Below are 11,228 nucleotides of genomic sequence, written 5' to 3' on the forward strand. Positions count from 1 at the left end.
GTTGGACCTTACAATGGCATCAAGGAAGGACGGCTACTTCCTTACTTAACTGCTGCTCTGCGCTTCGGGCGCTGCTTAACACAGCCAGATCCTTCGCTAAGCAGGTACTTTGTCTTCATCGTATTGATCCCCAATCTAATCCTTAAGACATCTTGAGTTTCTGTCCAGTGTACGCATCGCTGCAGATTCACATCCGACGATGCCGATATCGTCCGTGAAGCCAAGGAGTTGAAGAGAACGGCGGAGGTAAAACGTGCCCCAGATGTTCGCACCTTGAATGACATCTTCCAATGCTAAGTATTCTTTCGTTCCGTCAGAAAAATATTTAAAAAATACTAAAAAGAAATCATTGTTTGCTCGCTAGCATTTGACCTAGGAGCAACCACTGTGCATCGTTTTCCCGCTCAATTGCACCGCACGCGCTTGCATGCAATAGTCAGCCCGCTTGTACGCAACACTGCACTGCAGTCACCTGCAATTACGGCCGTTACCGTAGCAACGACTCTAACAAAAACACCAACAAATCAAACTTTTTTTTTTTCATCATCAGCGCAACCTTGCATTGTTTTTGCGCTCATCGTTTTATGTTTCTTTTCAACCTTTGGGTGAGAGTTTCGTGTTTGTGTGCTCGAGGTTGTTTCATTACGTGCATGCAAAAAATGGTAGCACGACGCGTCTGCCCACGCTGACCTAAACCTCGCGCCCGCGTTTGTGTTTGTGTGGCAATCGAAATTTGCGTGTAGACAGCATCGTCACCAAACGTGTCGAATATCCAACGGTCCTTCCCGGGGTAGCTACACCAGTGTTCCAGTTGGTAAAACGAGCTGGACTGCCACGGAAGGATGGGGAAGGATTCGGTGCGCGAAAAGGACACCACCGTGATGGCGAGCGGTAGCAGAAGGACGGGCCGTCCGGTCAGTGCATCCCCGTACTCGGAAAACTATCGACCACCGATCGATCTCTGCCAGCGCCATCTGATCAACCATCGGCTGATGGTGTCGAAGTTGACGCGCCGCGAGCTGGAGGACAAGTATCTCAGCCTGTGTGACGAAAACTACACCATCAAGAAGCGGTTCCTCGAGCAGGAGGAGCAGATAAAGCGGCTGAAAACGAAGCTGACACGCCTGTCGAACGAGAGCAATACTCGATCGAAATCGCGCCTCGACATGAGCTCCAGCGAACACTACCGGTAAGCGCGGTTACGCGTGTCCGTATCCTTGCTATTCGCTGATGTTTTTTCTATGCCTTCTCAGCAGACTGCACGATCTGGAACTTCAACGGCGAGAACTGCACGAAAAGCTGGAAGCCCTACGCCGTGCAACGTCCACCGACGGGCGACGGATGGAAAACGTCGGCAAGGTCAACAGCGCTGGCCCAGCAAGGACAAGCGCCGTGAGCCAACGGCGCTCGAAGAGTGCCCGTCCAGCGAAGGATCCGGATCGGCGAGAGTGCAAGTCCTCGTCACCCTCGCACGACGGGTACGACGAGGAGGACGACCGCCACCATCGGCCGGTGGGCGTGGGTGTCGGACGCGCCAGCACGGACGATCGAACGGAGGACGACGATGAGGATAGTGCTGGCAGGGTGGCGCATCGGAACAATCACCGGAAGTCATACGGTGCGGACGATGAGGATGAAGATGACGAGGATGGGACCGGCGTCGGTGCCGGTGTCGATGAGGATCGGGACGTACTGTCCGCGGACAGTGACGATCTGATACAGAGCGAGCGCGAGTCCGGCGGAGTTGAAGCTAGCGAAGTCGTTGGAAGCAGTGCGAAGGTGACTGCTCCGAAGGTTCGCCGCCACGGCACAGCAAAATCCAAGGCCCGCCCGGTTCAATGTCCGGACTGTGAGCGCCATCGTACCGAGCAGCTAACGCGTGAAACAGACCTCGTCAAAATGAAGCTAAACATCAAATATCTGCACAAGGTTAGTTGGTATCGATTTTTTCTTCCCCATCACCACGTGCCAGATGGTTCAAATGTGCTTTCGGTTTTTTTTTTTTTTGCTTCTCGCCAACCAAACGCCACACTTCAATCACGTGCGAAGGAGCTGCAAAACGAGAAGGAAAAAAGCACACTGCTGGCGCGCCAGCTGGAGGAGAAGCTGTCGTACGAAATTATGAAGCGCAACGCGGCAGAAAACCTCGAAATACTCAACCTCAACCGGCAGGTGGAGGACCTGGCGAAGGAGCTGCAGCGCCAGGTGGACGAGCAGAGGCGCTCGATGGAGCACGAGATGCGGAAGCAAGGTAGGAGAAAGTGAGCTACTATGGCCGGATCGCCTTTGCAGGCGTTAGTGTTGGTAGGAATTTCGTTGTATGCATACAGTGCTCTAATAATCTATCTGTTGAAGGTCTCTTACGTACGCCTTTTACTCTCTTTGTACAACCGAAATGTTGGTCTCTTCCGTATCATGTTTTTTTTTTTATGTAATATTTTTTTTTACTAAGGTGATATCACAGTAGAATGGAGCTTTCCTGCGGGATTGATGAGAGTTGCTCAGGAAATTAATTCCACCCTCCGCTGTATCTTTCGCAGGTGATCTTGAAGCCCAAATACGCAAGGAGAAGGACAAAAACGCATCCCTGTTTGAAGAATGCGAACGTTTGAAGAAAAACATCGAAAGGCTGAAGGAGAATATGTCCGAGGTGGAGGTGAGTGTGCATACTAAAGCTAAAGCATATCAGGCTCCCATGCTTCTTTTCCGTTTCCTGCACAAGATTGAGCGTGACTTTCTGAAGCGACAGCAGGAAAACTTTACCAAAATAGTGGACGAAAACAAGCTGCTCAAGTACCAGCTGGACGAGCTGAGGAAACACAACGAGGAGCTGCTGAAACAGATCGATACGCTGAAGGAGGAGGAGCACGTCACGAAGGAATCCCAGCAGGAATTGCTGGAAAAGCTAAAGACGTTACAGCAGGATAACGATACGCTCTCGGTGATGTTGGAAGGTTTGCGCACCGAGAACGAACTGTTGGCAGAGGAACGAACGCAGCTGGAGCACAGCCTGAAGAGTTTGGAAGGTTGGCATGGCGCGCAGAGTTCGTGTTGGCGTGTACTTACTGCACGTTTCTTTACTTTTAGCCTCACCGATCAAAGAAGTTCGTCCAGTATCGCCGGTAGGTTAAATGCAGCATCTTTTAACTTCTTCCTACATAACAACAGACTGGCTAGATGACTTGAACTCTGCAGACTGTACCATGTTTTCGCTCCCACTAGTGACTGCTAATTTCCAAACTGTTTGGCGTAAAGGACTTTGTTTGCCACTCACTCGAAACATCAACATATTGTACGGTCCCTTGTAGAGCCTAGTTAGAACGAATGTGAAAAAGTGTGATAATAGAAGAAATTGTGTCTATCGATACCACCCCCCGTGGGATGACCGTGTACGCCATAGTAGTATCTATTTAAATAACCGAAAAATATTGTATGTTCTTATCGTACGTATTTTTGATGACTTTAGACACGCCCGTCGGTAAATGCGTCGGTACAGACTGAACGGGTGTATGAAGAGAAAAGGGATACTCACATTTCTGAGACCGCTGAACCGGACAAGGTTATTCTCGAAGAACCTTCGCCCGTGGAGCGAAGAGTGCGTGAGCGTGAAACGTTTACGGTGGGTCCGACACCGTTGTCCAGACGGTCGTCGGTAGCGGCACGTATGAGTCGAGAAAGGCACGCTTACGAGGCGGCAGACGCCGCTCAGCAGCTGTTCCGGCAGGTGAGCGTCAGCCAGATGATACCGAAGCTATCGCAAATCATGAACAATCGTACCGATGAACCACCGAAGCCAAATAATGTTGAGCTGCTGATAGCGAACAGTTACCCCGAAACGCTGGAGGTGAGTTTTCTGCTGTTAAATGGTTTGACAGCTCGGCAAATGGCTGCTTTTAGCTACTGAGCAAAGTACTAGTAGCAGCAAGCGCCATCTGTTATCCACTAGCCAAAGCACAGCGTTGTACTGAGCTTCAACTGATTTTTTGCAACAATTTTTTTGTGGATATTATTCCATTGTAGAGATCGTTCCGGGAGAATGAACAATTCTACACATTGCAAAGTGCAGCACGGCGTAGAAATACTGAACGAGGCTCAATAATATCTTCGGAAAAACGACGGATCTCCTTCCGGGATACTGCCGGCACGAATGAACCCGAACTGAAAGGTATCGCTGGGCGGATTATGCAATACGAATAAGCTTAACTTTCCTTTCCTTTCTTTACACTCCAGATGGGGAGCACTCGGTGCAAGAAAATTATGCCCGGTTCTTCAACATACAACGGCTTCCCTCGATGTGGCACAAGATTGCGGAGAATCCCGTGCCAATCTCGTCCTCCATACCAAATCAAATTTTTAAGACCCATCGTTCCAACGACGATATGCTGTCGATTGAGATACGATCCGTACGGTGGAATGAATTAGCCGTAAACCGATTGCTAGAGGCCAACGTGGCGCTTTACTATGTCGAGTTTACGTTTCTCGATCTGTATGGCCATCGTTTGGAAACACCCCATTCGGTGCCGTTCGTTACCAGCGAGGGTGAAGTGAGGCTGGATCACTCGTTCAACTTTCGGGTGAATGTCGAACTGGATACAAGCCGGCACGCGGAACGGCGCGAGGAGTTGAAGAAAATGCTTCGCCCGGATGGTAACGATGCGGTACGGTTTGTAGTTGTGAATGAGAATCGCACTGCGGATGCTGCTGTGGAACACTCCAGTGAGGATATAGGATACTCTTCCATTAAACTTCGTCACCAGTTGCGGAATGCTTCGGCACAGAACGAGTCGAAACTGGTTGTCGCAGCACCGATCTATGATTTTGGTCACGAACACGATGAGCTGGGTATCCTAACGATTAAATTCGAGAATATCAAACTACTCTTGTCACTGATGCAGAATGGTTCTGTATAAAACACCGCAATGTTTCTGGACAATGGCGTTACTCATTCAAATTGTAAATTTGGATTTATGAAAAACAAAAGATTATATTTTGAATTATTATTTACAAAAGTATGTATGTTTTAATCATTCCCATAGAGAGAAATAATGGTAATATTTGCTAATCATACATTAGTTACAAAAATAACGAATACCCATGCATGGACCGTAGAAGCAAGTACGATTTATATTTTCCCGCCCTTTGTCGTGGGAGCGTTTGGTGGCACAGTGGGTCATTTCCATCAACAAAACTATTATTCCCGATATCATTGGGTTCCTCATATTTTCATATCTCCTGAGTATAGTCCCACTTTCAACAATGATGCTTGTTAAAGTATATTTACAAATCGTGTAAAGGGAAGAAAATCAATTGAAACGAACAATGTTTCAACAGTCTTCTGCTGTGCGGTAAAATAGCTGACAATCCAAATGTCCATACGACCAACCATGTTTCGCTCCTTTATGTTTTGTTGTCATTTGCGCACGCCTTTGCACATCTGCTGCAAATGAGCTGCGCCGGTTCGTTAAAATATCATTTTTACGTGCAATTTGTGTTGCATTCGTTCGTGAGTGAATAACCAAAGTGTGAAAAATCATTACCTGCATCAGAACAGCATTAATGGTAAGTAATTTTGTTGCGATAATTCATCGCTTCCCCCCACACCCTGCTGGAGGTCGATCAGTCGTCAATTGATTGAGTATTTAATGATAAAGATAGAAGGGACATACAGCCTAAGCAATTTTGTAGCGATTATCATTTGACCGCTTAATCGCTTGTTTGAGATTGTCTGTCGATAAGAACATCGTTTGTTGTTAAACCCCCTGCCCATCCCCTCCCCTAACTGCCTGGTCGATCAATCGTTCCTAAATTGATAAGTCTTTAAAGATAAACATAAAACACCATCACCATTCTGCTCAAGGCCTCTATCGATCATCTACCAATGCAAAAAGTTCTGCAAGTGCGGTACCTCATTCAGCTATACGCTGAAAGCAACGATGAGTCACAATGGCACGGACCGTCCGGTGTATGAGCATCGGCTGAGTTATGTTCGTTTGCTTATCAACACAATACAAGCAACTGCAAATGGAATTGGAGTACGTTCTTCTGCACCTGTTTCAGATGTGCGATGAGAGTAGTTGCGATTTCTTTTCTGTTATGTGCATGTTCAATTAGCGTTTGATGGCGTGATTGTTATTCAACCAATGCTTCCAAATTGTTGCACGTGGAAGTGCTTCGAACTTTTCCATCAAGAAATTGTTCCATCTGTGGGATACGAAATCTGAAGCGAAATGGCTTGAAACCTTATAATCGACATATGAATGTCCCGCAATGAGACAATTTCCTGTTATCTAGCATCATTTTATCACAAATTCAAACAACAAGAACAAGTAATCAAATTATGCGTACACTACTACAAACGTTGTTAAAAAAACATTTTAAATATCCTGTACAGTCATTTCCCGAGTTACGCGAAACCGAGTTACGCGATGCGCAAGTTTCAATATTAAAAACAAGAATTTTGGTAAAAAATCACTCTTATTGTCGAAATAAACGTAAAAATATCAATTATTAATTTGCTTCGTAGCGTGAAAAAAAGAAGTAAATGGGCCACTGAATGCTGAATATAAACAATATTATAGAGGATTCGAGTTACGCGAAAATATGCGAATTTCTCTGCCACGAATTATTCGCGTTACTCGGGAAAAGACTGTAAATATATTTGTTGAAGGAAAAAAAACTAAAATAATATGTATAATGTTTTCAGGAGACATCAATGATGTTAGTAACAATGGTCAGGATGATGCTACTGCTTGCTCCATTGGTCCTCATATTAGTAATGCTTGGTTTGCTGGATTGGACGAGTCGATGGGCTGCCGAACGGATGTTCCAAACGAAAATCATCTATTGGACTTTTCCATTTACTCCGAACTTAGTGTTCTATACTCTAGTCACGGTAGTGCAAACAGCTCTACTTAACTGGGCACTTCCCAGGTACGTAATACATTTCGTTTAAAGGATAAAAATATATATAATTAATTTGCTGATAACTTATAATTTACTTATATACTTACAGACTTTTTTATGAAATAACACACGTCAAGATGCAACGTATGACACTTTCACAAGTTCCAGGCTCTTCTGCGTCTAGACTGGTGCTATGGTTTGATAAAATCAGTTACATTCGTGAAAACATCTCCATCGACATTCGATCGCTGGAAATCACGTTGGACATCGTTCCACAGTGTCCCATATCACCGTGGATTATGATTACCATCAACCGTCCGAGCGTTACCAAGACAATCACCGATGGCCTAGAACCCACAAATGATTCAGATGTAACCGCACGAAAATATCTGGAAAGGTGTGTAAGCTACAAAAGTAGTCGATTGTTGCCATTTTTCTCACGACATGTAAAGGTATCCGTTATAAACGGCGACGTGCTAGTTGTCGACAACCTAATGTGTCCTGTATTAGCCGTGGAGGTGAAAAGTGTTACACTTTTACAAGTCTCAGACTCTTCGAGTTCTGAACTAGAGCTTTCTTTTGATACAATCGGTTGCATACATGAAGACATAACTATCACCATTAAATCGTTGGCAATCATGTTGGACATCGTTCCACAGTGTCCCGTATCGCCATGGATTATGATCTCCGTCGTTGATCCGAATGTCACCAAGAGAATCACCGATGGAACACAAAATGAGAGCGATGACCTAGAACAACTCAACACAAATGAGCCAGGTGTAACCACACGGAAATATCTGGAAAGGTGTTTAAACTTCAAAAGTAGTGGATTATTGCAACTGTTTCAACGCCATGCAAAGCTATCTGTTAGAAACGGGAACGTGCGAGTTTGCGACAACCGTTTTCGTTCCATAACCGACGTTAAAGTGCGAAGCGTGACATTTTCACAATGTTCAGACACTTGGACCTCTACTCTAGAGCTTTCGTTTGATACAATTAGTTGCATTCATGAAGACATCACTACAGACATTAAATCGCTGAAAATTATGTTGGACATTGTTCCAGAGTATCCCGTATCCCCATGGATTATGATCTCTATAGTGCATCCCAGCGTCACCAAGAGAATCACCAATGGAACACATAATGAAAGTGGAAACACCTTACCCACAGATGATCTAGAAATAGCAGCACTGAAATATCTGGACACGTTTTTAGATTACAAAAGAAGTGGATTGTTTCATCACTTCTCACGACATGTAAAGTTATCAGTTACAAACGGGAACGTGCGTGTTATCGACAACTTTTTGTGTCCAATAACAGACGTTAAGGTGCAAAGCATCACACTTTCACAAGTGTTAGACTCTTCAACCTCTAAACTAGAGCTCTGTTTTGATAAAATCAACTCCACTCATAAAGACATCACTACCGACATTAGAAGGCTGGAAATCACGTTGAACATCGTTACAGAGCTTCGCGAATCACCATTCATTATGATGTCTATCATCGAACCGAAAGTTACGAAGAGAATCACCAATGAAAGGAATACTTTGAGGGAAAACACTTTACCCACAAATGGCCCAGAAATAGCCGCACGAAAATATCTGGAAAAGTGTTTAAGCTACAAAAGTAGGGGATTGCTTCAATATTACTTAGACAATATAAAGTTATCAGTAACAAACGGGAACGTGCGAGTTATTGACAGCCTTTTGTGTACGATAACCGACGTGAAGGTGCAAAGCGTGACACTTTTACATGTTTCAGACTTTTCGACATCTACACTGGAGCTTTGGTTTGATACAATTAGTTGCATTCATGAAGACATCACTACAGACATTGGATCGCTGAAAATTAAGTTGGACATCATTCCAGAGTGTCCCGTATTCCCATGGATTATAATCTCCATAATGTATCCCAATGTCATCAAAAGAATCCCCAATGGAACACTTAACGAGGGTGGAAGCACCTTATCCATAGATGATCTAGAAACAGCAGCACGGAAATATCTGGAGACGTTTTTAAATTACAAAAGTAGTGGATTGTTCCATCTCTTCTCACGACATGTAAAGTTATCAGTTACAAACGGGCACGTGCGTGTTATCGACAACTTTTTGTGTCCAATAACAGACATTAAGGTGCAGAGCATCACACTTTCACAAGAATCAGAATCTTCAACCTATGAATTAGAGCTTTCGTTTCATACAATCAAAAGTATTCATCAAGACCTTACTATCAACATTGATTCGCTAGAAGTTGCGCTAGACATCGCTCCAGAAAGTTTCGCATCACCATGGATTTTGATAACCATAATCGATCCGGATGTTACCAAAAGAATCGCCAATGGCACGGATAATGGGAGCGGAAACACCTTACCCCCATGTCGTCCTTCCACCGTTGCAGAAAAGTATCTGGATATTTTATCAAATTGCAAAAGTAGTGGATTGTTGCAACTTTTCTCACGACATGTAAAGGTTTCCGTTATAAGCGGCAACGTGCTAGCTATCGACAACATAGTGGGACCTGTGATAACCATCGAGGTGGAAAGCGCCACACTGTCACTAATCTCAGACTCTTCGACCTCTAAACTAGAGCTTTCTTTTGATACAATAAGTTGCATACATGAAGACATTACTACCACCATTAAATCGTTGGCAATCACGTTGGACATCGTTTCACAGTATCCCGAATCACCGTGGATTATGATCTCCGCCATCGATCCGAGTGTTACCAAGAGAATCACCGATGGAACACACATTGAGAGCGATGACCTAGAACCCACAAATGACCCAGATGTAACCACACGGAAATATCTGGAAAGATGTTTAAACTACAAACGTAGTGGATTATTGGAACTGCTCTCGCGACATGTAAAGTTATCCGTTATAAACGGCAACGTGCTAGCGATCGACAATCTAATGTGTCCTACAATAGCCATCGAAGTGCGAAGCGCCACACTTGCTCAAGTTTCAAGCACTAAACTAGAGCTTTCGTTTGATACAATTAGTTGCATTCATCACCACATCGACCTTAGATCGTTGAAAATCACGCTGGACATCGTTCCAGAGTATCCCGCATCACCATGGATTATGATCTCCATCATCGGTCTGGATTTCACCAAAAGAATTACCGATGGAACGCCTGATGGGAGCGAAAACAATTTACCCACAAATAGCTCAGACACAGGCGCACGTACGCATTTGGATAAGTTTTTAAATTACAAAAATAGCGTACTGTTGCATCTATGCTCACGACATGCAAAGCTGTGTGTTAGAAACGGCACCGTGCGAGTTAGCGATAGAACGCACGCGTTGGAATATAATGTTAAATTAGTTTTCGAAGAATTTGGTTTAGGCGAATGCATTTTTGTACGTGAGTTACGAACAATGATTTTTCCAAACTCGGGTGAAGGTGCGATAGTTTGCTGTAAGTTATTGACAGTGCAGTTATTTCAATTTTCTGCCATACGTGTGCTCGCGTACAACAGAAATCTGATGAACATTCCGTCCGATCGCCAGCGTTGGATATACGACATGTGGATACAGCTGGATAATTTACACCTAACCACTTACAACCAGAACGAACACGAGTACGAACGCGCTAAAATATTTCAGGCAAGATTGATTGATATTAAATTATCTAATTTTCTAAGTGGACTACCCGAACAAGGCAAACTTACGATCGAAACGGAGCCTCCTATAACCCTGCAGTATAGTCCCAAGCTGGCCCAATTCCTTCAATCGTTGGTTCGCTACAATGCTCAGTACCGACGTGCAGATACAAACAGCCATGGCAATTCGGTTCCCATTTCGACCACTACGCAAATACTACCGGCAGCGCTCGACATGGCGGTAGAGATCAATTTAGACAAAGCAGAGTGTATACTACGGAATGAGGACGATTCGTTTTTAAAGATATATTGGAAGAAGCTTAAAATGAACAAATCGAACGGTGAAACGGAATTCCTAATGAGTGGCATGAGTCTAAAGTACAGCACAGTGAGCTACGAAAGTTTAACGGCGGGCGAAGTCACAGTCAGGCATGTAAATCCTCATGCAGATTTCCAGCGATTGCTTATTAATTTGAAGAACGCTACCATTATCTGGGATAAAGATGTGTACAAAGACATGAAGGAAACGATCGAAGAAATGAGGGTTTTTATACGAAATCTTAATGCGTTGGCACCATCATCTCCTGCGGCAAGCCCTTTGCCAATTGAAATACTTGGCGACACTGTTAAGGTTATCATTCCACTTGATAATCACGGAATCAGTGTGGAGATAGCGGCCCCCAATATGAAAGCTGTAAATGGTAACAGGCAGGTCATAAGT

General features: G+C 44.5%; 1 protein-coding gene across 1 annotated transcript; it reads left to right on the forward strand.

The window, feature by feature from the left end:
* The first annotated feature begins 842 nt into the window (after positions 1-842).
* On the forward strand, positions 843-4,910 carry LOC128715037 (trichohyalin-like). The gene is made up of 9 exons (XM_053809917.1): positions 843-1,189; positions 1,254-1,929; positions 2,050-2,251; positions 2,541-2,656; positions 2,723-3,026; positions 3,088-3,122; positions 3,467-3,844; positions 4,021-4,165; positions 4,231-4,910. The coding sequence occupies exons 1-9, from the start codon at positions 843-845 to the stop codon at positions 4,908-4,910; spliced, it is 2,883 nt and encodes a 960-aa protein (XP_053665892.1).
* The last annotated feature ends 6,318 nt before the right edge of the window (positions 4,911-11,228 follow it).

The sequence above is a fragment of the Anopheles marshallii genome, chromosome 3 (genome assembly GCF_943734725.1).
Source record: "Anopheles marshallii chromosome 3, idAnoMarsDA_429_01, whole genome shotgun sequence".
In the NCBI taxonomy this organism is placed as follows: Eukaryota; Metazoa; Arthropoda; class Insecta; order Diptera; family Culicidae; genus Anopheles; species Anopheles marshallii.

Bases quoted from the DNA above. Each gene is read 5' to 3' on its own strand.
- LOC128715037 (XM_053809917.1), top strand. From the start codon at position 843: ATGGGGAAGGATTCGGTGCGCGAAAAGGACACCACCGTGATGGCGAGC. The intron at 1,190-1,253 runs GTAAGCGCGGTT...ATGCCTTCTCAG, and splicing joins AGCTCCAGCGAACACTACCG to CAGACTGCACGATCTGGAAC. The intron at 4,166-4,230 runs GTATCGCTGGGC...TTTACACTCCAG, and splicing joins GAATGAACCCGAACTGAAAG to ATGGGGAGCACTCGGTGCAA.